Source organism: Ictidomys tridecemlineatus, chromosome 2 (assembly GCF_052094955.1).
Source record: "Ictidomys tridecemlineatus isolate mIctTri1 chromosome 2, mIctTri1.hap1, whole genome shotgun sequence".
Taxonomy (NCBI): domain Eukaryota; kingdom Metazoa; phylum Chordata; class Mammalia; order Rodentia; family Sciuridae; genus Ictidomys; species Ictidomys tridecemlineatus.
This window is the reverse complement of record NC_135478.1, coordinates 209,975,680-210,001,671: the sequence shown is the minus strand read 5'-3', so window position 1 is coordinate 210,001,671 and position 25,992 is coordinate 209,975,680. Positions and strand designations below refer to the sequence as shown.

At 39.2% G+C, this 25,992-nt stretch overlaps 1 protein-coding gene across 3 annotated transcripts in view; it reads left to right on the top strand.

Moving 5' to 3' along the window:
- Positions 1–25,992, top strand: part of Chchd3 (coiled-coil-helix-coiled-coil-helix domain containing 3) — a 267,688-nt gene that overhangs the window by 197,023 nt on the left and 44,673 nt on the right. For all 3 annotated transcript variants that reach the window (XM_040291411.2, XM_021730373.3, XM_005331087.4), the window contains one exon: positions 19,899–19,969. In XM_040291411.2, coding sequence (XP_040147345.2) covers positions 19,899–19,969 — 71 coding nt within the window. The remainder of the gene's footprint in view (positions 1–19,898; positions 19,970–25,992) is intronic.

Below are 25,992 nucleotides of genomic sequence, written 5' to 3'. Positions count from 1 at the left end.
GTGCCTATAGCACTGTAAAATGCTTATCTTAATTCTTTTGGATAAATATTGAGGAATGGGTTAGCTGGGTCTTATAGTGGTTTTATTCCTAGTCTTTTGAGGAATCTCCACACTGCTTTCCAAAGTGGTTGCACTAATTTGCACTCTCACCAACAATGTATGAGTGTACATTTTCCCCCACATCCTTGTCAGCATTTATTATTATTTGTATTTTTAAATTCTTATTTATTTATTTATTTATTTGGTACTGGGCATTGAACCTAGAAGCATTTAGCCACTGAGCCACATCCCTAGCCCTTTTTATTTTTTATATGAGACAGGGTCTTGTTGACTTGCTTAGGGCCTCACTAAGTTGCTGAGGCTGACTTTGACCTTGTGAACGTCCTGTCTCAGCCTCCTGAGCTGCTGGGTTTACTAGTGTGCACCACCATACCCAGTTATTATTATTTGTATTCTTAATGATTGCCTTTCTAACTGGAGTGAGGTGGAATCTCAATGTAATTTGATTTGCATTTCCCTGACGTCAGCCATGTTGAACATTTTTTCATATATTTGTTGGCTGTTTTTATTTCTTCTTTTGAGTAGTGTCTTTGTTCTTTTGCTCATTTATCGATTGGGTTATTTGTTGTTTTGGGGTTGAGTTTTTTGAATTCTTACGCTCATACATTCTCGATGTGAATACTCGGTTGGAGGAAGAGTGACAAAGATCTTTCTCCCATTCTCTGCGTTCTCTCTTCATGCTCGAAAATGTCTCCCTTGCTCTGCAGAAGCTTTTTAATTTGATGCCATCCTTCTTGTTAGTTCTTGGGTTTATTGCTTGAGCTTTAGGGGTCTTGGTAAGGCAGTTGATGCTTATCCCAGTATACTGGAGTAGTGACCTTATGTTTTCTTCTAGCAGTTGCAAAGTTTCTGGTCTAATCCCTGGGTTTTTGATCCACTTTGATTTGACTTTTGTACAGGATGAGAGGGAGGGATCTAGTTTCGTTCTTTTACATATGGATATCCAGTTTCCCAATACCATTTGTTAAAAAGGCTCTTTTCTCTGACATTATTTATTAGGTTTCTTTCTGTTTTCTCTTAATGTAGACACCTGATGCTGTAAATGTTCCTCTTAATACTGCCTTCATACTGTCCTGAGAATTTGATGTGATGTATCTCTGTTCTCATTGGCTTCTAGGAATTTCTTGATTCCTTCTCTCATTTCTCCTATGATCCATTCCTCACCAAAATGACTACTACGTTAAGCAATGGTTTATCAGGAGGACTGGGGTTTTCTAAGGTACAAACTCACAGGACAAAAGACTGGAAATTAAAATTCCTTTGTATAACCATTATCTGGCCCAATATGGGGATTTTTATGCTTCTCTGAACTGAAAGATAAACCCCAGAAAGTTGGTGTCAGAGCATCTGGATGCCCAGGGCATGGCTGGCAAAGGCGGGCGCTGGAGGAGTTGTGTTAGCGACTGCGGCCTCTGCAGAACTTGCTGTTGCGTTACTGCTGCTGCTTTTTGTCAAGAATTGAAGTGGCAAGAGGAAAGCTGGCTTGAGGGAAGGGAAGCCAGGGGAAAAGAGGGGAAGGAACTGAAGAAAGAACTAAAGCAAACAAATAAAAAAGTGCTAAAGAACGCTGAGCTTTGAGCAAGTTCAGATGTGCCTTGCATCTCAGCATAGAGGATCACAAACAATGTGCCTGCTCTGCTGATGGAGGGGCACAGTCTCAGAAGAGCTGAATTGTCCAAGGTGACTATAGGGCCACATAGTCCGTAGTTGAGCCTCTAAATGATTTCCCTCTCCTTCAGCTCTGGTTGTTTCAACATAAGGTTTTTCAATATCTAAGAACAAAGACCCCAAGGCCCTAGGGGTTGAATGGCTTAGACAAAGCCACACCAGCCAGGCCACCTTTAGGAAGTGCCCCCTGCCAGCCAGTCTTCTGCTGGAAAACAGGCTGCACTGTGAGATCTGCCACTCTCCTCATGGCCACCAGTGTTTCAGGCAAAATGAGAGGGATCACTTGTCAGGGACAGTGCAGAGGAGATTCTTGCAAAAGGATTCAGTGACCTGTAAGGTCCTTCACAACTTAAAATTCAGTGGGTCTAGCTTCAGTTTCATGGATTTAATAAGGCAATACTCTCCCTAGCTCCCCGTATAAATGGATCTTTAAAAGCATTTTGTTGTATTTTCCATTTAAAATAGCAATTAGCTTTGCATCTCAGATACTTTACAGTGCGCCATGCATACTATTTATCTGAAATGCCTGTTCACTAGCTAATAGCCACCATTTTGGTTATATATGAAATGGTAGCTTGGTGAAATAACATCACGGCTCCTCACTAAACCAAAAGCTTGAGCAAGCTTCTTGTCGCAGAGAGACCCTCATTTTCCCAGCTGTCAACCTGACTGATATTTTAATTTTTCTGCCCTGTAGAAAACTTCAGTCTCTTATCCGATAGATAAATGAATGAACCCCCAGGAAATGCAGCAGAATGTTTCTGTTTGCCAATGCAATAAATGCAGAAGCTAATAAATGTCTACTTCCATCAGGAGGAGGCGTGTAATGAGTAAATGATGAGAAAAAGAATTCAGGGAAACAAATGATCAGTCCAATCTAAGATGACAAACAATTTCTTAATAACTTTGCCTCTTGTTGGAGAAAGGGCTTTCACCAGGCAGAGGGGATGCCTGTTGAAACCAAGCCTAGCACAAGGCCATTTATATCCAGCTGCTGATGGATTTGGTCTGGTTACATTTGGGTCACACCAAGCAATAAGCTGATTCAAATCGAGCCTGGTTATTGCAGACTTGCTTTGCTTTGCTTTGTAATTTCTGTGGATGTACGCGAGGAAAAGGAATCATTTCAGGGCCTAATTCACATTGCTTACCCCAGATTCCATTTATATTTTACATTTATCTTTTTAATAAAGACCTTTTTCAAAAGTAAAGATCCAGTTGCTTCCCCTTGAGATGTGTTCAGACCAGAGTTGCACAAGAGCCTTTCTCCTGTGGGGTGAGTGTGCTATTCTTTAAACACTTTGGTAGACCTTGGCCTCCTAAATCCCCAGAGTCTGCCTTTGTGGGAGCAGGTAGAAGCAGCATGCTTTGTCCCTCGTGGATGGATGCATTCTTGTTTACAGGCCTTGCTTGAAAGACCTCAGACTCTACTCGGCAGAATGCACAGTGTAATTAAGATGGAGTAAATGAGCTAGGCCTTGGAAGGAGGAGAGTTGCAACCCACATGGAAAATGTGGGAGAGCGACATTGTGCCAGAATGAAAGATCATTTGATGAGATGCATTTTGTTATCACCCTTTTGTGGGATCTTTCTAAGAACATTTCTCTGAAGAGTCACGTGGAAAAGATTGGCTACCAAATACCAGCCGTTTTCAGGGACAGATTTTCATGAATATTTCTAGAAGACTATCAGATTTGCTTATTGTGTCCTCCATAATTATCTTTTCCTCCCCATTCCACCCATCCTACCCCACCCTCCTTTTAAAAAAAGAAAAAAGAAATATGACACATTCTGTGGTATTTGGTGCCATATGAAGGAGTGCACTTCTGAGTGGAGGGGTGGCACTTTTAACAGTAGTAAGATTTGGGGTCATAATTCAGGAAAATGCTAATGAGCCATCAGATGGAAGCTGGACAGAGGCGATACTGCAGGGCCCTTGGTGTACTTGGCAGCATATGAAATGCACCTTAGAGAGTCAGGAATCCTGCACAGTGCTTTCTAACCGAGAGCCATTATATCTGAAAGCTAAGACTTTTCAATGTGCTTCTATTCACATGCATATTTCTATGCCAAATCTTTCAAAAGGCCTTTCCTTTGAAATACAAAAAGATAAACACATCTTTGAAAGGGATAGGTGATCTCCTTGCCACTTTTGAAATCTTTCTCCATTTTATATCTGAAATTTTTAACCCTTAAATTAAGACTGATTTTTCTATTCACCCGTGTGGTTTCATACCTTTGCAAGCACTAGGGAAAACCATGTCACAATTATTAAGACCTGAGTTTATGCTCAAATCCAGGAAAGAAAATTAAAACTTGAGGTGTATCATCTGGGGTGGATCTTTCCTTTCACATTGCACTTCATTTCTTCTGTGACTGTTAATAAATAAATAAATGTAAGACCTCATAGTTTAAAAGAAGCATGAATTTTGTCAGGCACTCAGTAGGACACCATCCGTTGCTAAAATATTTTTAACTCTCAACACCTAAGGCCTTCTGTTTCTGGACTTAGAGTATAAGACCTGGACTGCTTTGGTTCTAGCACTTAATACCTATGGGACACCAAGGAAACATACAGCCTCAGTTATGCACACTGTTCCCGGCAGGGAAAAATGAAGACAGTAGCACCTAGCCTTACTCCCTCCTCAGCTGGTTTTAATCATGAAATCAAAAGAGATAAATAGGAGAAATGATTGATTACTGATAATATTTGCTTTAGGGGAGCCCAAGTCTCCAGCTGCCTCGACTCTTGGCTCTGATAGAATTGTGTTTACTTGGCAAGGAGGAATCTCAATCCCCCTCTCTTTCTAGGCACCACATCCTGATAGATCATAAGCACTGGAATTGCCTAACTGATTTTTTAATATCCCCTCAGCTACCTCTACTACCTTACCCTGTAGGAGTTGGATGTCTGAAAACATTAGATTGAAAAAAGAATGAATATTGACCCACTTAACAAATGGCAGCTGAATTCCAGAGACACCAAGAATAACGAGAGCATTAACCTCCATAATTTAAAATAAATAATGCTCCATACCCACTTGTTAAAAATTAATCCTTATTGTTGTCTGTATTGGCTTATGGTTGGATCCACATGTAACAGGTGGAAATATCAGACTTATGCTATTTTTTTGTTTTGTTTTGAAGAAGAGCTTATATATTTTGTAACATAAGAAACTGTTATGACTCTCCTCATTCTTAAATCTGTTCACCAAGAGCTAAAACTTAAAGGAATTTAAACATTTCTCCTCTCCTTTTCCTTCAAAAGAAGAAATTAATAATAATTTTAAACAACCCCATCTTTCCATCATCTGGATGATCTATTTTAGCTATCCTCTGTAGTTGAATGTTTGTTTTCCATTTTTCAATATAATAAAGTCTGTGATGAACAATTTTAGTTAAATTTTATACCCATGATTATTTCAGATGTTTCCAGAAATTGAACTTTTGAATTTGAGTATATGTTATTGAAAGGTATTTGAAATGTTGCCATAAATTGTACCAATTTATACTCTCACTAGTAAAATTCTGAGAAAACCCACTTCCGCTCATTGTGCTCATTGATATTTAATCTGTGTTTTTTTTAAAGCCAATGAAAACCAGTTTGATAGGTATAAAATAAGATGATTGTATCAATCCTTGTCTCACAAATTTTTTCAAATATTGCTATCAGGAGGCGTGTGTGCCAGTACCTGTGTTCTAGACCTTTACCTCCTCCAGGCCCCGATTGGGAGATTTTAAGAATGGCATTTTCTGTTAGGTAAAATTTCTACTTAGAAAATAATAAAATTCTTTTAAAATTTTTCCTTGTGGTTAGGTCTTAGAGTTTCTCTTAGTTAGACCTCTGATAGTGCACAGTGCCCGTGATTCACTAAGCGATTCACAACGGAGAAATGGACAGACGGCCATTCCATGCCAGTTCCCTGCACAGTCCAGGCTTTATTACATGAAGGTGTGAGATACAGGTCCCAAGACTGTTGAATGTACGTGTTCAATGTACACGTTAAAAGAGGGTGAGCACCAGAGTTGTTAATGAGCAAATCTATTTTATACACCACGTAATGTTATTTCCTTAGAAGGTGACACAGATAACTCTCTAAGAAGGTGATGAAATTACCTCTGGAAGCTGGAGGATGCTTCCCCTTATCCGCAGCATCAGAGCCGCTCCTCGTTAAACCTACAGCTGAACGTCCGTCCGCTGGGGTCAGTCAGGATTTTCTCCTCATCTTATTTCCTCAGGGGAGTGCACAGAGTCTGGGATCTGAGCTTGTCTGTGGCACTCACCTTCTTGAGAGCCCCTTATTCGTGTCGGCGAGGTATTACTTCTGAGCAGAGAGAGCACTGTCGCATCTGTGGACGAGTGTGCTCAGTTTTCAGGATAGTGCTGTGTAAGTAGAGTCTCTGGATCAGAATACCTTATTGCTTGGGCCTCAGTGGATATCTGCATCTCATCTCATGAGAGAGACCTGATGAAATTACATATTTAAAAATCAAGTTTTAGGCAGAAGTGGGCAGCAGGCTAGCTTTGTCTTCTCTCTCCACTCCAAGCTCCCATTTCCTAGCACAGAGATTCCTGCTTTTCTTTGGCTTTGGGAAGCATTCTTCTCCCACCAGTTGCTTAGGAGTCTCTTCTAGAAAATTAACTGTAAATAAGCTCAAGGGTGACAGGTGTTTTCACTCTGCTTAACCTGGGTTCCAAGAAAATGACCTCAGAGGTCTTCCCATAGTCTTTCAGTGTGTGATTTCTTTATGTGATTAGTAGCATCATATTTTCTGTCAGTAGGATGGATCTAAGTTGGATGGTATTTGCAAAGGTGGAGCAGTAAAAACTGAGGCCAGGTATGTTTGTGGACTGTGCCTGGTTAACTGTACATCTCTCTCCCCATTAGTCTCCCGTAGCCTCTTCAGGGACTGTCCCCGCGCCTGGCCCTTTTAGCTCATTGACCACAGTGCTTTTTGAATGAGTGAATCTGAGGGTGGCCAGTCGAGAGACTGGAAGCCAGGTCATCAAGTGAGCATGTGCCGTAAATTCCTTAGATGATCTGTGTAAACTGGGATTGGCCCAAGTGCTAAGTAGTTGCTGGTAAATGAGCTAATGTTTGCCCGCTTCCTCTACAGTGAGGGTGGTGGCTTTTGGCTTTCTTCTTAGCTCACTGTCTTCAAGAGGGCTCCATTGCCACTGTTCCAGGAGAGGTTCTTTGTTAGACCCCTGGAGGACCTGCCCACGGGAGAGGGGAAGGGACCTACTCTGGTACAGGGGAGAGCAAGCCTGAGCGTTTTCTTATAAAAATTAGATAAGACACTGTGGGTAGCTCAGCTTCTTCCACTGTGAAGCAGCCCACTGGTTGCTGTTAAATGTGCATGCAGTGTCACCTCCTCCAGCACTTCGCAAGGAAGACTTGTGACCTCCAGAGTGACAATGTTGCATCACACAGCCCTCAAGAGAAGCAGAGTTTTCTGTACCGGTAACATGTAGTAATCTAAGAGTTACCCTACAGGTCTTGTAAGGCATCCTGGTAAATTCTCTTGATAATCCTTCTGATGTAACTGAAATTGCTTTGTCGCACCCTGTGGAAGAAACAGTGAGACACAAACTACGCTGTGAGCAGAAAGGTGTCATGCATGTGATACACAAGTCCAAAAGTGAGGGTAGAAGAGTGGAACTGTTTTGTCCCAGGGAGAAGAGCTACCGACAGGGCTTTAAGACCTTCTGTTGGCATAATACAAAAGGACATAGTGAGAAAAATACAATTAAGCATGAAAAAATGGGAGCTGGGGTGGAAAAGGACCAGTCACTTTCCCAGTACTATGTAGAGCAGTTAACTTTCTTGCATAAAGATTGTGGAGTGATGCCTCATGGAAATTAAGATATAATTAGTTTTCTTATAAAAATTAGGTAAGGCCATGCTAAAACCTTAAGTTGTTACAGAATGCTATTAAATGAGAAGGAAAAGTATCTCCTCCATACAAATCGTTCATCGCAGGACATTCCTGGGTATCGGTGTGCTTAATACATGCCAGTCACCTTCAGGAACACTCTTCAAAGTGTTTTGCAGCTTTGTTCACATATTTTCCATATTAAGACAAGTAGATCTCATTTTTTTTCTTCTCGCTCTCTTTCTCTCTCTTTTTTTTTCCTTTCTTTTTTTTCTGGTCCTGGGGGTTACACATGTCAGCAAGTGCTCTGCCACTGAGATACATCCCCAGACCTTTTTCCTTTTATTTAAAAAAAATTTTATACCTGTACACAATATCTTTTCTTTGTTTGTTTATTTTTATGTGGTGCTGAGGATCGAACCCAGTGCCTCACATGTGTGAGGCAAGTGCTCTGCCACTGAGCCCCAACTCCAGCCCTTCCTTTTATTATTATTTTTTTTAATCATTCTTTTGAGGCAGGGTCTCACATAGTTGCCCAGTCTGGCCTTGAACTTGCAATCATCCTTCCTTGGCCTCCTGAGTAGCTGGGATTACAGGTATACGTCACTAGATCTCTATCCTTAAAAGAGGTCAGAATAACTTTTAAGAGAGAGAACACAGAGATGTAGCCTCTGGGTGTCTCACAGAAATAACCAGAGAAATAAAGAGGAAATGAAATCATAGCTAAGTCAGGAGCTAAATATGAAAGGCAGTCAGGTACTTTAGAGGAATATTGGGCTTTAGAGACTCATTAGAAAAACCCCTTCCTAGAAGTAAAAACTTCTACATAGCCATTCTAGGGCACTGTGATACTTTACTAATTACACATTTATTTATGGTTTTAAAATTTATGCCTGTCTCTGCTGTTATGCCATCGGCTCCATGAAAGCAGGGCCACGTCTCTGTTTGCTCACTATATTCCCGGTTCCCAGCCTCGTAAATGGCCCGACCTTCAGTACATGGGGCATGGAGAGGTGGACAAACGAAAGGAAACGCAGGCTGCCCTGGAGTTTTGAGTGCAGCTGTATTTTTTAAAATTTCCTAGATGAAGAAACTGAGGACAGGATGCCTTAGCTAAGGTTATCCTGCATAGTGGCAAGGCTGCCAGCGAATCTGGGATTCCTATTTTAATTAGAAAACTAAGTCAAGGAAAAGAAACCTGAGACTCTAATTAGTGAAGTTTCTAAAGCTCCTGGAATAAAACTGGAAATGCCAGCAGCAGCTCTGAATAGCTCTGTTGCTTTTATGAGAAATGGTAAAGATGGAGCGAAAGAGTAATTACAAAAGCAGTTTATTAATTTTTGCCCAGGTACCCAGGAGACAATGGGCTTTTCACAAGATGTGGCTTTTTCGAGATGATGAGATTTGATGCTGGAGTTAAACATGACTGGGAATTTTTTTTTTTTTCCTAATACTCCCTGTTCTTGGTTGGAGAAGGACAGAAGCAGAAGGAAAAGGAAATTTTTGACAAATGTAAGCAAAGTACTACTGCAAAGGAGAGCTGTCCCAGGGTGTCACTGCGTTTGGCTTTATTGAAGTTATTCATGAGGCGTATGAAAGGCAAACATCTCAGCGCTTCGAGAAGGACTGTGCCTGATTAGTTGGACTCTGTATATCATGAAAAATAGAGTGACTCAATTTAAAAAGATGTTTATTTTTCTCTTATCTAATAAAAGTCTAAAGGTGAGCAACTCAGGACTGACCTGGTAGCTTTGGTGTCATCAGATCCCCCTTATTGTTCACTCTGTACCCTAACAGTTTCCCTCTTTAATCTCACATTCCAAGATGGCTGCTGGAGCTCAAGCCATCACATCTACATTGCAAAAGGGAGGCTGGGGTGGTGGGTGTGGGGGTTGGGAGGGGTAATGCAAATAACCTAAAAAGATACCCTGTCAACACTCTTTATGCAGCCTACCTGGAAGTCTCACGGAACAATTCTGCTTACAGCTCAACCTAATTAGAAGCAAGTATGATAGTTTACTTTAGTTGACTGTATCCAGCTTAAAGCCAGGATTATCGAAAAAGGAAGGCAAGATGTTGGGATGAGATTCTTTTTTTCCTACTTGGAATCTTCATTTGTCTTTAGAATGTCATAGGATTTTTGAATCAATAGAAAGTGTTAGTCATTTGGTATTGATCACTAGTGAAACAAATTTGAAAAAAAAAATAGGGCTGAGAAAACTAAGATATACTGATGGATATTCACAAATGGTTATTAGCAGAAATTTAGCAGTCCTAAAGATAAATATGTAGTCTTTTGAGTTTAATATTAACAACAAAATAAATAACAAAGTTGATTGTTAGAGGCGCAGTGTTAGAGGCGCAGTGTGAAACCATCTACTCAGCGACTACCTTTCAGGTTCATGCGTAGTTTGCAGGTAAATTAGTGGAAATTCAGACTCTTAAAGTGCCGGGGGATCTAGGACTTGTTGGCAGGACTGGTGTTGTTACTGAGAACCTCTGCTTTCTGCAAGGAGAAATCAGGCTATGTGCCAACCACTGAACTTCTATTATTCCCTTGATGGAATCACACCTCATTTTAGATGTTAAAAAGTGAGACTCAGTTTAAATAGCCCAAACCATTCCTTGCTTGGTGTACTTTTAGATGCAGAATACTAGATCCGATATACATGAATCTGAGCCCGTGTCGGCAATTTGCAAGCTGTTTCAATGAGCTTTGTCCTGGGGACAGCAGGTACAAGGGCAAGAAGGGCATGAAAGAAGACAATGCAACCAGGGCCCTGGCTTTTAAAAGTTCCACTAGTGAAAGGTCTTTTAAGATGCCAGCTACTCGATTCAAAGGACCTTTCTCTTACTGAGAATTTCAGATTCCACTGTTCTCTTGCCCAACTCTTAACAGACTACAACAGGGAAACAGAGAGAGGCGAAACTCACACCAGCCATTAAGTTTTCCGATAAAAGGTTTTTCAGGAGAAATACTGAAACCACTAGATAAACTAAATTTGGACCATTAGTGATTTTTTTCTTTTAAATCAATAGCTCTTAAAATTGTTGAGCTATAAATGTAGTTATGTTGCAAAGTCAGTCTTTGGATTCTGTGTGATTCGCCCAGGATGGTGGATAAGGCACGAACTCTTTTGGGCCACCTGATGCTATTAAATAAATAACTGTTTCAGGGTTTCCATGACTTGAATTGTGACTGAGTCACAGTTGATGGAGCATTAAGTTGGGTTCCTAAATGCTTGCTTTCACCCTGGAGGAAACATGTACCTGTATCATGTGTTATAACCTACTTCTTAGGGGAGTGTTATCACAAAACATGTAAGTAAGACTGATTTGGACCTACGAACTCTCTTGTTGGCATTGGTATTTGAGTCCTGGACCTTTGTTTGAATTGGCAAGCTACATCAAGTGACATGTGTATAGGGTATGTTGTGAGATGTGTTGAGACCTGTAATATTTAGCTGAAGTTGTAGATTTGCTTACAAAGAGGAAAACCACACCTACGGCTGGACTGATCGTATTCAGGAACAGACTTGTTCCTTCTCCTGTTCATTTTGGCCTAAATGAACAATGGAGTCGAATAGCCCTTTAGTGGACAGTGAGGAGGAATGTTTTCTCCTCTAGGAAATGGTTTCAGGCCACCAGAATTTAAATTATACCTTGGCTCTGGTGTGTTATCTACTTAGGCCCTAATCTCTTTATGAAGCATTTTGTTAAAGAACTGCCAAGGGCTAATTAACAAATTTTTCTTATGACTTTTCGATTTGTTCTTTTCTTATACACAATAGGTGCTATCATAGTAGCTACAAGGGAGCAGAAATAAGATTCAGAATCCGAGAAAAGATTGCAAGAATACCGCATGTGTGCATGTTTTCTTTTGATCTAATTTAGAACCTGAAAACAGACACTTTTCAAATCTAGCAATAACGTGTATCTGTGCGTGTGCATTTTAATATATACTTTTAAAAGAGAGACATTCTGAAAATGGAAAATGGCAGTGTATCACGCATTCACAAACCTGGGCTGCAGCCAGCCCAAGGAAACTTGGGAACGATGCCCGCTCTTCTTGATTTCCATTTCCTTCCAACACTGTCTAAGACTTTGTTCTTGAGTATCAGATGGGTGAGTCCCCACACATACCCCAGATTAGGAATTGAAGGGACTTTGGAAATCCTGCATCTTAAATTGCCCATACGGTTCTATACATGCTTTTGTGCTGTTGCCTCAACTCTCTGTGGCAGGTATGATAAATTGGCTCAGTAAAAATTCTTTCTTCTCTTTCTTTACCCTTAAAGTAGGAAAGCAAAAATACTGAATTTCCCAGCCTCTTTTGCAGCCAGCATTGTGCATGGTCTATAATTCTGGCCAAAGAGATGTGAAGTGGAAATTTCTGGAGAGGACTTCTCTTCCCCCTCTCTACCTTTCCTTTCTTCCTCCCTTGGAGCATGGATATATTAATGGGGGGCAGGAGGTGCCGTAACTTATCTTGAGACCATGGGGACAAAGCTAAATGCTAAGGGAGACTAGAAAGGAATAGAGAAAAGAACCCGGTGAAATGATGTCGCAGCTGGGCAGCCACTTCAGTCCTCGGTTTCCAACCTCCAAACTTCTTATTACATGAAAAAAATAATTGCTTTACCGGTTTAGCCAGAGGTACTGTTTGCGGCTCTGACTATACTGTTGCTATAATTGAACAGTCTTAAGCAACATCCGTGCCCTTTGTGTGTGTGTATGTGGGTGTGTGTGTACATATGTGTGGCACTGCAGGTTGAAGTATTATCCATCTAGGAGATCCAATAAATAGAGTATTTCATCTTATTCTTGTTATGACAGTATTATATTTACATAAGACTTGTCTCCCTGTCCCATCCTGTTTTAAATAAGAGCCAAAGTTGAAGTGCAATTCAGGATTACTGCTGCCACTCTAACATTATTTCAGTGAGTTTTATGTGCCATGTATCTTTCTAAGTGCTCTAAGTGTAAAGACGAATAGGACAAGATACCCGCCTTGGGTTTCTTATGGATAGTTAGAGACCATATGGAAACACATATTGTTGGTCTAGTGTGGTAAGTGCTTCAGTAAAAGTCTGTGTTCTTTATGAGAACACAGAGAAAGGACATGAATCAGTGACTTTTTCTATATAACAAACTGCCCCAAAACTAAAGGCTTAAAACACTCACCGTGTACTTACCTCCTGATTCTGCACGTCATCTGTTCAGCTGGTGTCTTCTGGGCAGTGTGGGCTCTCTCCTTCTGAGATGGCAGAGGTTTGGCTGGACTGGGATGGCCTGGGTACTTCAGTAGGCTTCCCTGGGCTTATTGATGTGGCACCTGGGCAGGGTTCCAAGACAGAAGCCCAGGTTTGTAACTGGCTCATTGCTACTGCCATTCCCTTCTGTTGTCCAGAGAAGTCACTGAACAGCCCAGGTTGAAGGGGTGGGGAAACAGACCTTACCTTTCATGCCAAGAGCCAAGGGACATGAATACAGAAAGGGATAAGAAACTGTGGCTATTTTTGTAATCTACCACAGGACTCAAGGGAGCATGAGGCAGGTACAGCAACAATTTTCTTGAAAGGATTTCGTCTCACATTTTAAAAACTCTTGGCAATAATAGCATGTTCTTTGAATAAAAGGTGATAGCATCAGTCATCAGTTTTGAATCATTTTTCGATATTGTCAATTTCTTCTCCTTTCTAATTTGTTTCTCATTTCTTAACATTAGTTTTAAAGTAATCCATAAGAAAATATTGCTTTGAGAAAAGAAAAGTAGTGTGTCAAAAGTGCAGGATTGAAATAATATTTGGACTTTTCTTTAATTCAGCATTTCTCATGGACCATTACAGAGGATTCTCTTCCCTCAAGATAAGTGAATGCTAGTCCATAATAGGGAGGGAGGAGGCATGGGAAAACTGGAGGAGGGTGCATGGAGGCAGGAAAGATGGTGGGATGAGAAATGCACATCATTACCCTAGGTACATGTATGACTGCACACATGGTGAGACGCTACATAGCGTGCAGCCAGAAAAATGAAAAGTTGTGCTGTAATTGTGTATAGTGAATCAAAATGCATTCTGCTGTCATAGATACCTAATTAAAATTAATTAATTAATTTTAAAAAGAAGGTTAAAAAAAAAAAAAAGATGCATCATAGTCAAAGGTTTCCAGGAGCAATCAGTTTGGGAATCCTCATGAACAATACTACTTGGAGTTTTACAATGCACAGCAAGAGTTAAAGCTGTGGAAAGTCCTGGCACTAAAGTACTTTTGCTATTTCATTTAGAAATCATTGGATTTCATTGGTGACGAGGTCAAAAATTATTAGTCTGATTTTTACATGGCTAGTTGGTTAGCCCCATAACCATTAACACTCCCACAATGACTAGTCATTGCCTTCACATTTCCACACTGAATGTAGTGCTTGGTTTAATAGAAGGAAAGACTTTGTTCTTTTCTAAATATTTTTTAAATGTCTCTTGGAAAAAAGTATGTTAGTTTCATGTACTATCTTATTTAATATCCAAAGAATCCTACCAGGCAATTGATGTTACTGACCCTGTTTTACATATGGGAGGCAAGTTTTTGAGGTTTAGTAACTTATTCAATTTCACAGGGGTGGAACCATGGTTTGGCAACGTGACCCCAGAAGTCCGTGTCCTTAACCATAGTGCTCTACTGTGCAGTGCAAAATGCAGTGGGCAACGTATGTTTCATGTTCTAAATGAAACACTTAAAGGTTTTGTACCGTGGAACAATGTCCCCACTCGGCTCACTGCTCGTGTTTCCAGTAATTGATTGGTGGTGCCTCAGGTTGGAAGATGTTTTACATAGAAAATAAAAATACCTGTTGTTTCCAGTAATGCCTTGTCCTCTAACATAGGTGACAGAAATATCTCCCAAATATGAAGAATTATATTGTTATTTTTTAGATCATTCACCTTCCAGGAACTCATTACGCTTGATAAAGAAAGATAGCCTTTATCAGACTTTTAATAGTGCTAAAAGATACTATCATCTGCTTTGAATTTATGAGATCTACCTCTCAAAGAAAGTCTTGGTGGGAAACCTGTTTTATGCTTTTATCAATAAAAGTTTCTGTCTTAAAGGAAGAAATTAATACATCGGACCTTTAGTATTTGATTTAAATCACATTTACCTGCCATGAATTTATACTTTCACCCGGCAAATCATGTCAAGAATTTTTCTTGTGGTTGATGGGGCAGGAGACTACACAGAACAAATATGAGTGGAGATATTTTTAATTTTAGGCTGTCGAGGTCTTTACAGACAGAAGTGATAAGCCTTTATGCAAAGCAATAATCATTCATCGAAAGACCATCTTGCAAGGTCATGAACACCTTTCTCTACCTGTTCTTTTTGGCTCTCTTTTTAAAGACATCTTACCAGGATTTCACCCCCACCCATACAATAAAAGGACTTTATATATCAGCCAAGTTTGAAGGGAATACGCATGTAACTAATTTAGAAATGAGAATGTGGATGTTACTTATTTGAAACATATTCAGCTATTCTAAAATAATTAGATAAAATACACTTGGTGTAATTATATGTTACTACAGAGTGTAGGGTTAACCAAATAACAAACTTAGTTACAATGATGAATTTAAAGGAACAGTAATCTGTAATTAATAAAAAACATAGCAGCATTACCACCTGTTACCAACTCAAGACAACAGAGATAACAAAAGCAACCTTTCTGAAAATTATTATACTTCTCCTTCCTCTCCATTCAGGGTAGCAACATTGCTAGGCAATGTGTGAAGCCAGAGTTCTTGGAGCAGTTTGGGGTCCACTAGTGATTTGCAGACAATGCTGGCAGGATCACTAATTTGGAACAACTTTGTAAAGATGATAGCTATATTTAATTATGGAAAGTGATGTTTGCCATCATTCTTCAGGAACACCGATTATTTTTCACTATGAATGGCAAGTTAAATAGTACATTCTTCTTTCATTGTTCTGAAAGCCCATTAGTTGTCAGATTTAGTGGGTATTGAGAATCATCTGAAATATTTAAAAATGCAACTTCTTGGCCCCAGAGATTGAGGGTGTTACCCAGGACTGCAGTTTGGTAAGGTCCAAAAGTACCCCTTACGCAGTTGGGCCATAGGCCTTTACCCAAAGCTTCACAATACAGTAGGGCAAGAGTTGGGCCTCCTTTATCTCCCATTCCATAATTTATAATCACACTGTGGGGGTCATTAGGACGGCTACCCACTCTTGGAAAATTTTATTTCTAAAGACTTAATATAAAGCTACATAGCTTTCATTATCAAGTGCAAAAGTAAATGAAGATTGTCATTATATATCAATAAGGTATGCAGTGATGTTACTTAAAAATAAGTGCACAGGCTGGGGATGTGGCTCAGTGGTAGAGTGCTTGTCTAGCATACGCAAGGCCCTGGGTTCCATCCCCAGCACCACAAAAGAATATGCACCATCAGAACATTACGGGATCATTATGGTTGCAGGCGGGACTTACTGGTGGGTACAGAAAAGTGATGGACCAAACTTTGAGGAGCCACAGGATATTTGCACGACTCAAAGTATCTCCTACAAGATATCAAAGGAAAAATTGTAACTGTGCTGTGGAAAAACCCTGTGGACACCACCATAATCAAGTGATTAAGGTCAACATCAGTAAAAAGATCTATCAACATCATGGAGCCCCTGAAGGGCACATTCCTTCTGTGGTATTCTTCCCTAGTATGCGTGAACTCGGCCGAACCATGAGGAAACCTCAGACAAGCCTAAATTGCAAAATATTCTACAAAATAACCAGACCCGAATTCTTCAGAAGTGCCAAGATAAGAAAAGACTGAGAACTGCCACAGGTTAGAGGAGACTGAGCAGCCAAGACAACTCCATGCTAACCAGGATCCAGGATTAGATCCCAGAATAGAAGAGGAGCACTAATGGAAAACTCTGGAGTCTGTGGTTTAGTGCATACCAGATACTACAACTACGAGTTCAAGTATGTATCATTGTTATCACTCTAGGTCATTGTAGCATGACTGAGATGTTGGCATGAGGGAAAGCTGAATGATACGTAGGGACCCGCTACTATTTTTTGCCCCTTTTCTGTAAGTCTAAAAACTATTTCACAATGAAAAGCTGGAAAAAAATACATTTGTTTCTTCATGTGCACCCAGTGGCTTAGTTTTCAAGAACATATAAAATCTCTGCACTGCCAACGTCTTCAGCATCTATCTTCTTCCAGCTTTTTATATCATAGTCCAACCAATCATTTGCTGCTGTTATTAGCTCCTTTGTGGCTGGCAGGGATGGGGTAAGACAAATTATTTATGTATTATGAAATGTTTAAAACCAGTGTAACAACTAGCTGCACCAATACCTTATTTTAGGGGATGTTACAATGCTGTAGTGAAACCTCCCCTGTGTTTCCTTCATAGCAGTCTGCCCTTCTGGTCCCCTTCTACCACTACATATAAGCCAGTGAAATTTGTCATTAGTATCCTTGTGTTTTATTTTGCACTTTTCTAAACTTGACATAGATTGCATCCTACCATATTTCTTCAACCCACCGTGTATGTGTGTGTGTGTGTGTGTGTATACTTATATGTATGTGTATAAAATATCCGTATACACACACACACACACACATATACACACACACACATATATTTGATTCCTTTTCTCTACAAATTTCCACGGTGCAAATTTATCCATTCTCCCATTGGCAGCTATGTTGGGGGTCTTTTCATTTTGAATAGGTGGTGCCTATAAGTGTTTTCTGAGGCCAAAGGAGATCTCTGTTCTTTCTGAACTTGAAAAACACCATCTGTAATTTTTAACTTGGCCCCCATGGCCTTTCATTATGACTGTTTTTCTTTCCTCTCATATAAGATGGAAAAACTTGTTCAGGGTTTAATTTCCCAAAATGGATGTTATTTGGATAATAAGGACCTAATGTTGAATGAATAAGAAATTATTTGAGTGGATCAGACACGGTCCGCCTACGTGTCTTGAGTATGTTTCTGTTTATTCCCTTCGTATTTTATTCATATGGTGCTGCCTCCCGAGGAATTCTCATTGTGAGGAAGATTTATGCAGCATGGGAAACTGGTCACTGAGGTTGAAAAATGGAGCCTAAATAAAGTCTCAGACTTTAATTTGAAGTTTATATGCTAAGTTTGCAGGCTGTGGGTGTACTGGTCTTTTGTGTTTTAACATCCTAGGGGAAATTTTGACACATTCAGTAATAATGTTACCTGCATTTGGCATAATGGAACGAGAGGAGAGCTCACCTTATTATGGCAAACCCTTACTCTGTGCATCATTCTTGTTAGAAATGTCATATTTACCTTTTGGTCAGTTAGAATTTGTACCCAGAGTGGAATTACCCAAATTAGTTATTTTCTTGTAAAATTATTTTATTTGGATGTTGATCGTACTCAAAACAGTTAACAGTTTTCACAGCTTTCTTGTTTATCTTATTTGATTTCTACAACAGTTTGGATAGAGTTAAGTAGGGCTAATATTACCATCCATATTTACAGGCTAAGAACCCTGGAAAGGAAGTGAGGTGGGGGTTGGGGGAAAAAGACCTACTCAAGGTCACAGAAAAGAACCAGAAACCAGATCTTTCAACCCCATTCTGTCCAGATGTTATAGTTTCTTAAAATAAGTGAAAGTATTAATCAAGATGTTATTGCTTTGCCAGCATTTTAATAGATAATTCAGTAACATAATGCCCACTTGACAGTTAATCATAGTAATTTGGGAGTTCCTTGTCATTGTTAGTGATAGATTAGTAACTGCCTTTTTTTGCTGCCCTCATTGTTTAAAAAAAAAAAAAAAAGTTCAAAAGAAAGCTTAAACATTGCAAAAGAACATGTCATGACTGGTGTGTATTTTAAAGGAAAAAAACCTAATAAGTGAAACAGATAGGAAAATGTGACATAACCTGAAGTTAAAATATCTGAGAAGACAAATGACTTTTTGATAGCTTTAGACCAACAGATGAATTAAAACCTCTCAGCATATAGACTGGTGCAGTTGATCACTCAAATTGCAATTTTTAAAAATGCAGAAGCAGTATACTTCGAATATTGTCTTCATGTCAGAAATGCACCTTTGTGCTTGAAAATGATAAAAAATTACAATCGATCCTTACAACTGTTCTGTTCATCTTTATTGATCAGGTGCAAGAAAGATAAATAGTAACCCAAATAAGATTATAGTAAATGTTAGCATCGTAGGGGACTATAGGTTGATAGAAAGCCATTCATCATCTCAAATGGTGACCTGTCTATGGCTCCAGCCACCCTGCATCTGCTGTCTAATCACATACCTATTGATTTTATCTACATCCTAGAAACCTGGATGTGACTGTCATTGGACAACCCAGATTGTTAAATGCAAAGGGGTCGCTGGTGTGAAGTGGATTTCATTTTCATTTTCTCACCAACCAACAATGATTTATTAAAAAATAATCTACCCCAAGCCATGCACGTGAAACCTGAGTGATTAAGGAATGAAGGCACACAATAGACCACTGTATTGTACTGTGTTCTTTAGCACTGCCGTGTATTTGGCAGGATATTTCATTGAGTCTGAGGGCTGGTGGGGTCATTTAGGCCACCTCTAAGATTGGTAAGATTGGTTTCAAAGTAGCTAGTCAGCTGCCCTAGGAAAGGCATTATTTTACCATTGCAATTTGGTTTGTGTTGCTTACATGTTCATATAAGAGGAAACATTTTTTAAATTAATGTTACCTAAGTCTGCCCTCTCATTCCTAATGATGGTTCTGAATGTCAATGCTCTTTTGGTCATATGGAGGTGATTGAAAAAAAAAAATTTATTCATAAAGAATTCACTTTGAGGCCAAAATGTTGTGTAAAAGAAATAATCCTCTAACATCCTAGTTGGAACTCTAATGGAATAATAGGCAAATTTCATCTCAAACGTCCTTTGATCTTGCCATGGTAGATTCCAAATATGACAGATCTAAGTAGTCTTTCAAAAATATGCTAGGAATTTTCTTATGGAGATTAAATAATGACAAATTATAACTATGAAATTTGGTTCTGTAATTGAAATCTATGTATCAACCAGTATGTTATTTAAACAAATAGCCTTCCATGCATTTCTAAAAGTATCCATGCAACTTAGTACAAGAAATCCTTCCATACTTCAGCAGCTGAAATAAGGTTTTATGATTTGTTTTTGTTTTGGGAAATTGTAAGTCTTTCACACATTTTGTCCTCCTGGGTAATGAACACTCTATTATCCATCTTTGTCCACAGAGCTCAGAGTTCTACAAAGTCACCACTGAGCAATATCAGAAGGCTGCTGAAGAGGTAGAAGCGAAGTTCAAGTAAGTTTTTAATCCTCCTATGATCATTTACTATTCTTAACAGGATGAAAGAATAATTTCATTGCTGTTTGAACAGAAGATAGTTTGTTAGGTAGCACTGTCTGGGGGTGTGCAAGATGGGTCTTGTTATCTGCTGTTCTTGAATTCAGGTACAACTGAAGGGCACTTGATAAAAGCTTGTTACACCTCCATCCACTCTGTAAACTAAGGGGAAATCAAAAGCAATGGTAATACAATTTTCATTGGGAATAATATTTAAGGTAGAACGCCTTAAATTGATGTTAAATTGCTACCTCTATTAATGGAAGCCATTCGTTTTTGTGTAGTAAAATGATAGGCATGTCCAAATTTGGATATACGCCTTTCTCATATTTAAACTATTTTTATTTCTTTACATGTACCTTGAAAGCATTTAAATCATAGATTTTACCTTGCCCTTGATTATGAGGTGATATTAAATTGCTACCTCTATTAATCCTTGGGATGTCTAAATGAATGTTCTGTAATTGATGGATCAAAGTGTCCATGACCCATAGCCTTATATGTTCTCTTTACTGCCAGTTCTCACAGTAGGTAAGAAGACATCATTCAGATTATCCTAAGTGTATAAATGACTCCATTGTATAAACCTGTTAGTTGCACATGTGCAAATTAGTGAAGCAAAAAAGGTGTTGTGACAGGTTTAGTTGAAAGATTACATTGGGCTCTGACCTCCTTCCTTGCACATGTTTATAAGTATTTGATAAAATGATTAAACCCTAAGGTGGAGTTATTAGATTCTGCAACAGTACAATTTCTGTGGTAATGGATATTAGTGTTACTTTAATGTTGATTAAAACTAGATTTGCTTTTAAAAGGTGCTTTGAGGTATATTTAAACAGATAAAAATCTTTAGTCTTCCTTAGTAAATTATCTCTTTTAGCAGTAGTAGGGAGAAGATTGCATCACAAATACCACCCTTAAAGGTTAATGTGAGATCTTAAGAATTTGAATATAGAATTGGGTATAGATTTGATATTAAAAGGTCTCTAGAAGTGGGGGTATAGCTGAGTGGTAGATCACTTGCCCAGCATGAATGAAGCCCTAGATTTAATCCCCAGCACTACTACCAAAAGAAAGAAATAAAACATATTCACTATAATTTTTAAGTTTTGTAATATCTTTTAAACTGTGTGCTATGAGAACCTTTGACTTTTCACCCTGTGTGTTTCTTCATTATAAGATCATAACTATGAAAATAACTAAAATTTGAGATAAATCAGAGATCGATTCTAACTACAAATGATCCATGAAGTCTTCATAAAGAAGATGGTATTTGGTGAGGCTTGAAAAAAAGTATTGAGTAGGTGGAAGGGAAAGAGATTCAGGAGGAAAATCACGCTCTATAGGTGGTAGGTGACAACTTTAGTGAAGATCAATGGTGTGACTCTGAGAGATCAGTCAAGATACAGCTGGCGAGGTCACTAGGGTCATTCATTAGCTGCTGGGCTAGGAATTTGGTCTTCTTTTAGCAGAAAGTACTGGAAAGCGTTTGCTTGGTGAATGCCCTGATGTCTATGTTCCTGTAGGCAGGGTAGTCTGACCCTGGAGGTGAGTTTGGTTGGAGGTATGAGAAATGAGAGCCAGGAGTGCCACGTGGGAGGGCTCTGCCAGTGGAAGAGAAGAGAGCTGGTGCAGCAGCAGCAGTCATTGAAAGATTGGACATCCTATCTCAAATGTCTCCCAAAGGTCGTGTGTTGAGACTTGGTCCAAGTGCACCAATGTTCAGAGGCGGGGCTTTTAGAAAATGATTGGATCACGAGGGCTTTGACCTATCAGTGGATTCATCTATCTGATGGATTCATAATTTACAGCGACTACCAGGAGGTGGTGAGAAGGTAGGGAGGTAGAGTGTGGCTGGAGGAGTAGGCCCTGCCGGTGTGCCCTTGGGGACGATGTTTTTTCCTTGCTCCCCTCTTTCTTGCTTCCCAGCTGCCATGAACTGAGCAACTTTCTTCCACTGTGCCCTTCCTCCATGACGTTCTGCCTCACCTTAGGCCCAAAGCCATGGAGTCGTCTGACCATGGACTGAAACCTCAGAGACCATGAGCCAAAATAAATCCTTCCTCCTTTCAGGTGGTTTCATGTCAGGCATTTTGGTCACAGCAATAAAAATCTGACTTCCACGGATGTGAATTAGAGCTTGACTGGTACATTAGCCTGCCAGGCTGCAGAGTACCACGACTGCATAACTTCAGTCACACATTTGTTTTCTCCCAAGTCTGGAGGCTAGAGGTCTGAGATCTAAGTGTTGGCAAGGTTGGATTTTTTCTGAGTCCTCTCTGCAGAGCTTGTCGATGGCTCTCTTTTCCCTGTGTGGCTTCCTATGAATGTCTATGTTCTGTTCTTTTTATTTTTTTCAGAAGGATAATAGTGGACTACAGTCCACCCTTATGAGCTCATTTTAACTTACATTAATTCTTTAAAGACTCTTCAAATAGTCACATTTTGAGGTACCAGGCATAAGCATATGAACTGGAAGGAAAGACGCAATTCAATCCATAGTGTCTGCGTAGAAGAGGCGAAAGAACAAAAAAAAATAAGAGCTTAGCTGGTTGGAAAATTTAGTGGAAAGTGGATTTTACAGAGAGAGATAAGTTTGGTTTTAGATGAGAAAAATCTTTCTTGAAGCCCTGACCAGCTGCCATGTCATTCAGCCTGGGCTAGACTACTAGAGAATGAGAAGTCACAGGGAACACCAAAGTATATATTCTGGTGGCTTATCTTTTACAAGACAAATGTGGGCCTATAGATTAGACTTGATCTTAAACAAAACCTCAATAGCATCATTCTTTCTTATCTTTTAAAGATAATATTCTTTTTTAACGCTATTGTATTTTTTATATCTTTATCTTATTTTTATGTGGTGCTGAGGATCGAACCCAGAGCCTCACAAATGCTAGGCAAGCTTACCATTGAGCTACATCCACAGCCCCAGATAATATTCTTTCTAAGATGCTGTTTTGATCTGGCTAAACTGTGTAGTAGGGATTTGGCCTTACCAAAAAGAAGTCTGGGTTTTCTACCAGGCTCCCACAAGGTGACCTTTGGAATTTCCCTATCGATAGAAGTTGTTGCTCCTGGTGGGCCCCTTAGCCAGTGTGTTGGAGAGTGGGAGTGCTGAAGACTGAATCATGCGGGCAATTGATCAGTCAATAATGAGGCCCCAGTACAATTCTGTATATGGTGAGCTACCCTGGCTGACAGTACTCCGTGCATATTTTCACACACTGGTGCAAGGTCCTGGGGACAATGGAAGTGTTGCATATTCCAGACAATTTTTGCTAATTTCCTGTATTATTCCCCTGAATCCATGACTGTAAGTTAATAGTTCTCTATGAGACATATGAATTTTAGCAAATTATTGAACCTTAGGGTGATCTGTGAACCCTTCTAAGCTTGCTGTTGGTATCAGAAGTGAAGGCAGTCTTGAGCACTGCGCTCTCACACTGCTGTCTGGCTAACCCCAGTACAAATGGCAACCCAGTGTTCACACACTAAGGGACTGTCAAGAGCTAGTGTTTTGGCCTGGTGACGTAGCTCAGTGGTAGAGCACTTGCTTAGCCCTTGCATGAGATCCTGGGTTCTATCCTTAGCACTGAAAAAAAAAAAAAAAAAAAAAGAGCCAGTGTTTTAGAAAGCACTTTCTTTGTACTAATATCCTTCCCTGCAACCCCCAACTTCTGCCTGCTAGCCCGAGCTTTGTAGAAAGTCATATTTTGATTTGCAGTGAACATGTTAGCTTCACATCTGTGAAGTGATGGCACATTGGCTGTAAGATGCTTGCCATCTATGAAGTCAAAGATCTTTTAGTAGAACTTTGTTTCTTCTTAGAAATTTGGCTGTCTCAGATAATCATAACCCTTAGTCTTACATAAGGCAGGATACTATAGTATTTCTATTGTGTAACGGAACTGTCTTGCCCTGCCAAGAGTGTACATGAATGAAGTAATGGTCTGAGGTGTGTCAGTATATTTCCCTGTCTCCCATCTGCACAACCAGCTTACTACCTGTAGCTTCACCTTGAAGATCTCTGACCTCCTTGAATTGCACTCATAGTCGCTCTTCGGCAGCAAGCTCTGAGATATTTTGAAGAGGATGTAGTTAATTTTATCTGATGGAAAATAGGATTCATTGGGGTACATCTTTGGCTTCAGGAGATGGAAGCTTTTAAAATTGCAGTTTCAAGGGCACTATTATACAGCTGTAGGGGGTCACCCAAAATCACCATAAAAGGAAAGAAAACCAAGAATATTTGCAACTACACAGGACTAACACCAGTCACATTGGTGCATCCTACCAGGATAGCTAACAAATTCTTTTTTTTTTTTTATTTCAGAAACATTTTATTTTTTTATTTTTATTTGTTTTAATTAGTTATACATGACAGTAGAATGCACTTATATACTTTGATATATCATACATACATGGGATAACAAATTCCTTTAAGGGTACTTAAAATATTTACTCAGACTTCAGTTCCTCGGTTTATAGTTTTGGTAGTATTAGACCATTTAAGCACTTTAAAGTTAATGAGTTTTTTTTCCCTACTTCATCCACACATCATTTATTGATAGAAGCACCTATGTGACATGTCCCCTGCTGTATTCTGAATATTCATCTATGGAGAAAGCAAGCAGGGTCTTACTAACATGAACTTACTGTTCATCATAGAAAAAACAAGAGGAAGACAGACTTTTTAAATGAAAATCTTTTAAAAAACCCAGAGTTGTACTATGATGGAGTAGTTATAGCCCTAATTAATATTAAATTATCAAAATATCATTTATCAATATTTTAGTGAGAATGAAAGGACTTGAAATTAGAGTTTGTACTTTTTATTTTTCTACAGGAACTTTTTCCCATAATAGCTTTGAGATTTTAGGTATAAAATGTACTGACAAATTCAGCACATTTTTACATCCAGTTTTCAATCTGAAGAAATACGTATTTTTTTCCTAATCTAACTAAAACAATCATTATCAACACTTTGTATCACATTTATCACTCTTTTGTCATTATCAATAAATAGAACACCTTGCAGTGCTGGTTCCTAGTTATGTGTTATTGTGCCACGTTATAGTTCAGTTGAATGAAAACTATGCTCTCTATTAATCTTTCTATTTTGCTTTATAAAATTTATATATATTTTATATATATTTTATTAATTAAAATATTACATTAAATCATGTTCCCTGGGGCTGGGGATGTAGCTTAGTGGTAGAGTGCTTGGCTAGCCTGCTTGAAGCCCTGAGTTCAATCCCCAGCACCACAAAGGGAAAAAAAAAAGAAGCTATTTAGAGTTCGTAGCACAGATCTGGCACAAAGTAAATGTTAGGTTTTATTATTATGTCAACTCAAGTTATAAAACTAGGTGCCATAGGAGAAATTTCTGTATTTGTTTCCATACAAAATCTAGATGCTATTAAACCTGCAAATGGAACATTAGAAGGAGTCTGGACCCTTAGGGAGTCCACACTGCAGCCAGGATTACGAGTACATAAAGCACTCGTGACAGTATTGCTCATAAGAGGTGTGTGGCAGCAAAGTCGTCACCATGCTGTGGGGCCCTGTTTCCTGTCAGCATCACAGTTGACTCTGGGAGGATTGGAACAATATGTATAGAAAGGAAATATTACCAGTGTTCATGCACAGGCTGATTGTCTTTAAACTATGAAAGCAAATATCCAGCAAGTGAAAAGCAAGTATCAAAGAGACAAACTTCTTTAAAGGCAATATAAACGTTGTAAAGACAATATAATATCAAACATGAGGAAAGCATTTTAGCAACAGTTGATATTTCATTCCATGCTGTCATTTAGGTAATCAAGTGACCGATTTCTACCTTCCATAAAAGAAAAAAAAATATGTATGGAAAGTGACATAGATCTCTGGAAATATTTTTGAGTTGCTTTCATTGGTTATTGAACTTTCCAACTTGGCTTCAGTTTCTTTGAAAGATGAAGTACTTGTAAAGAAGTATG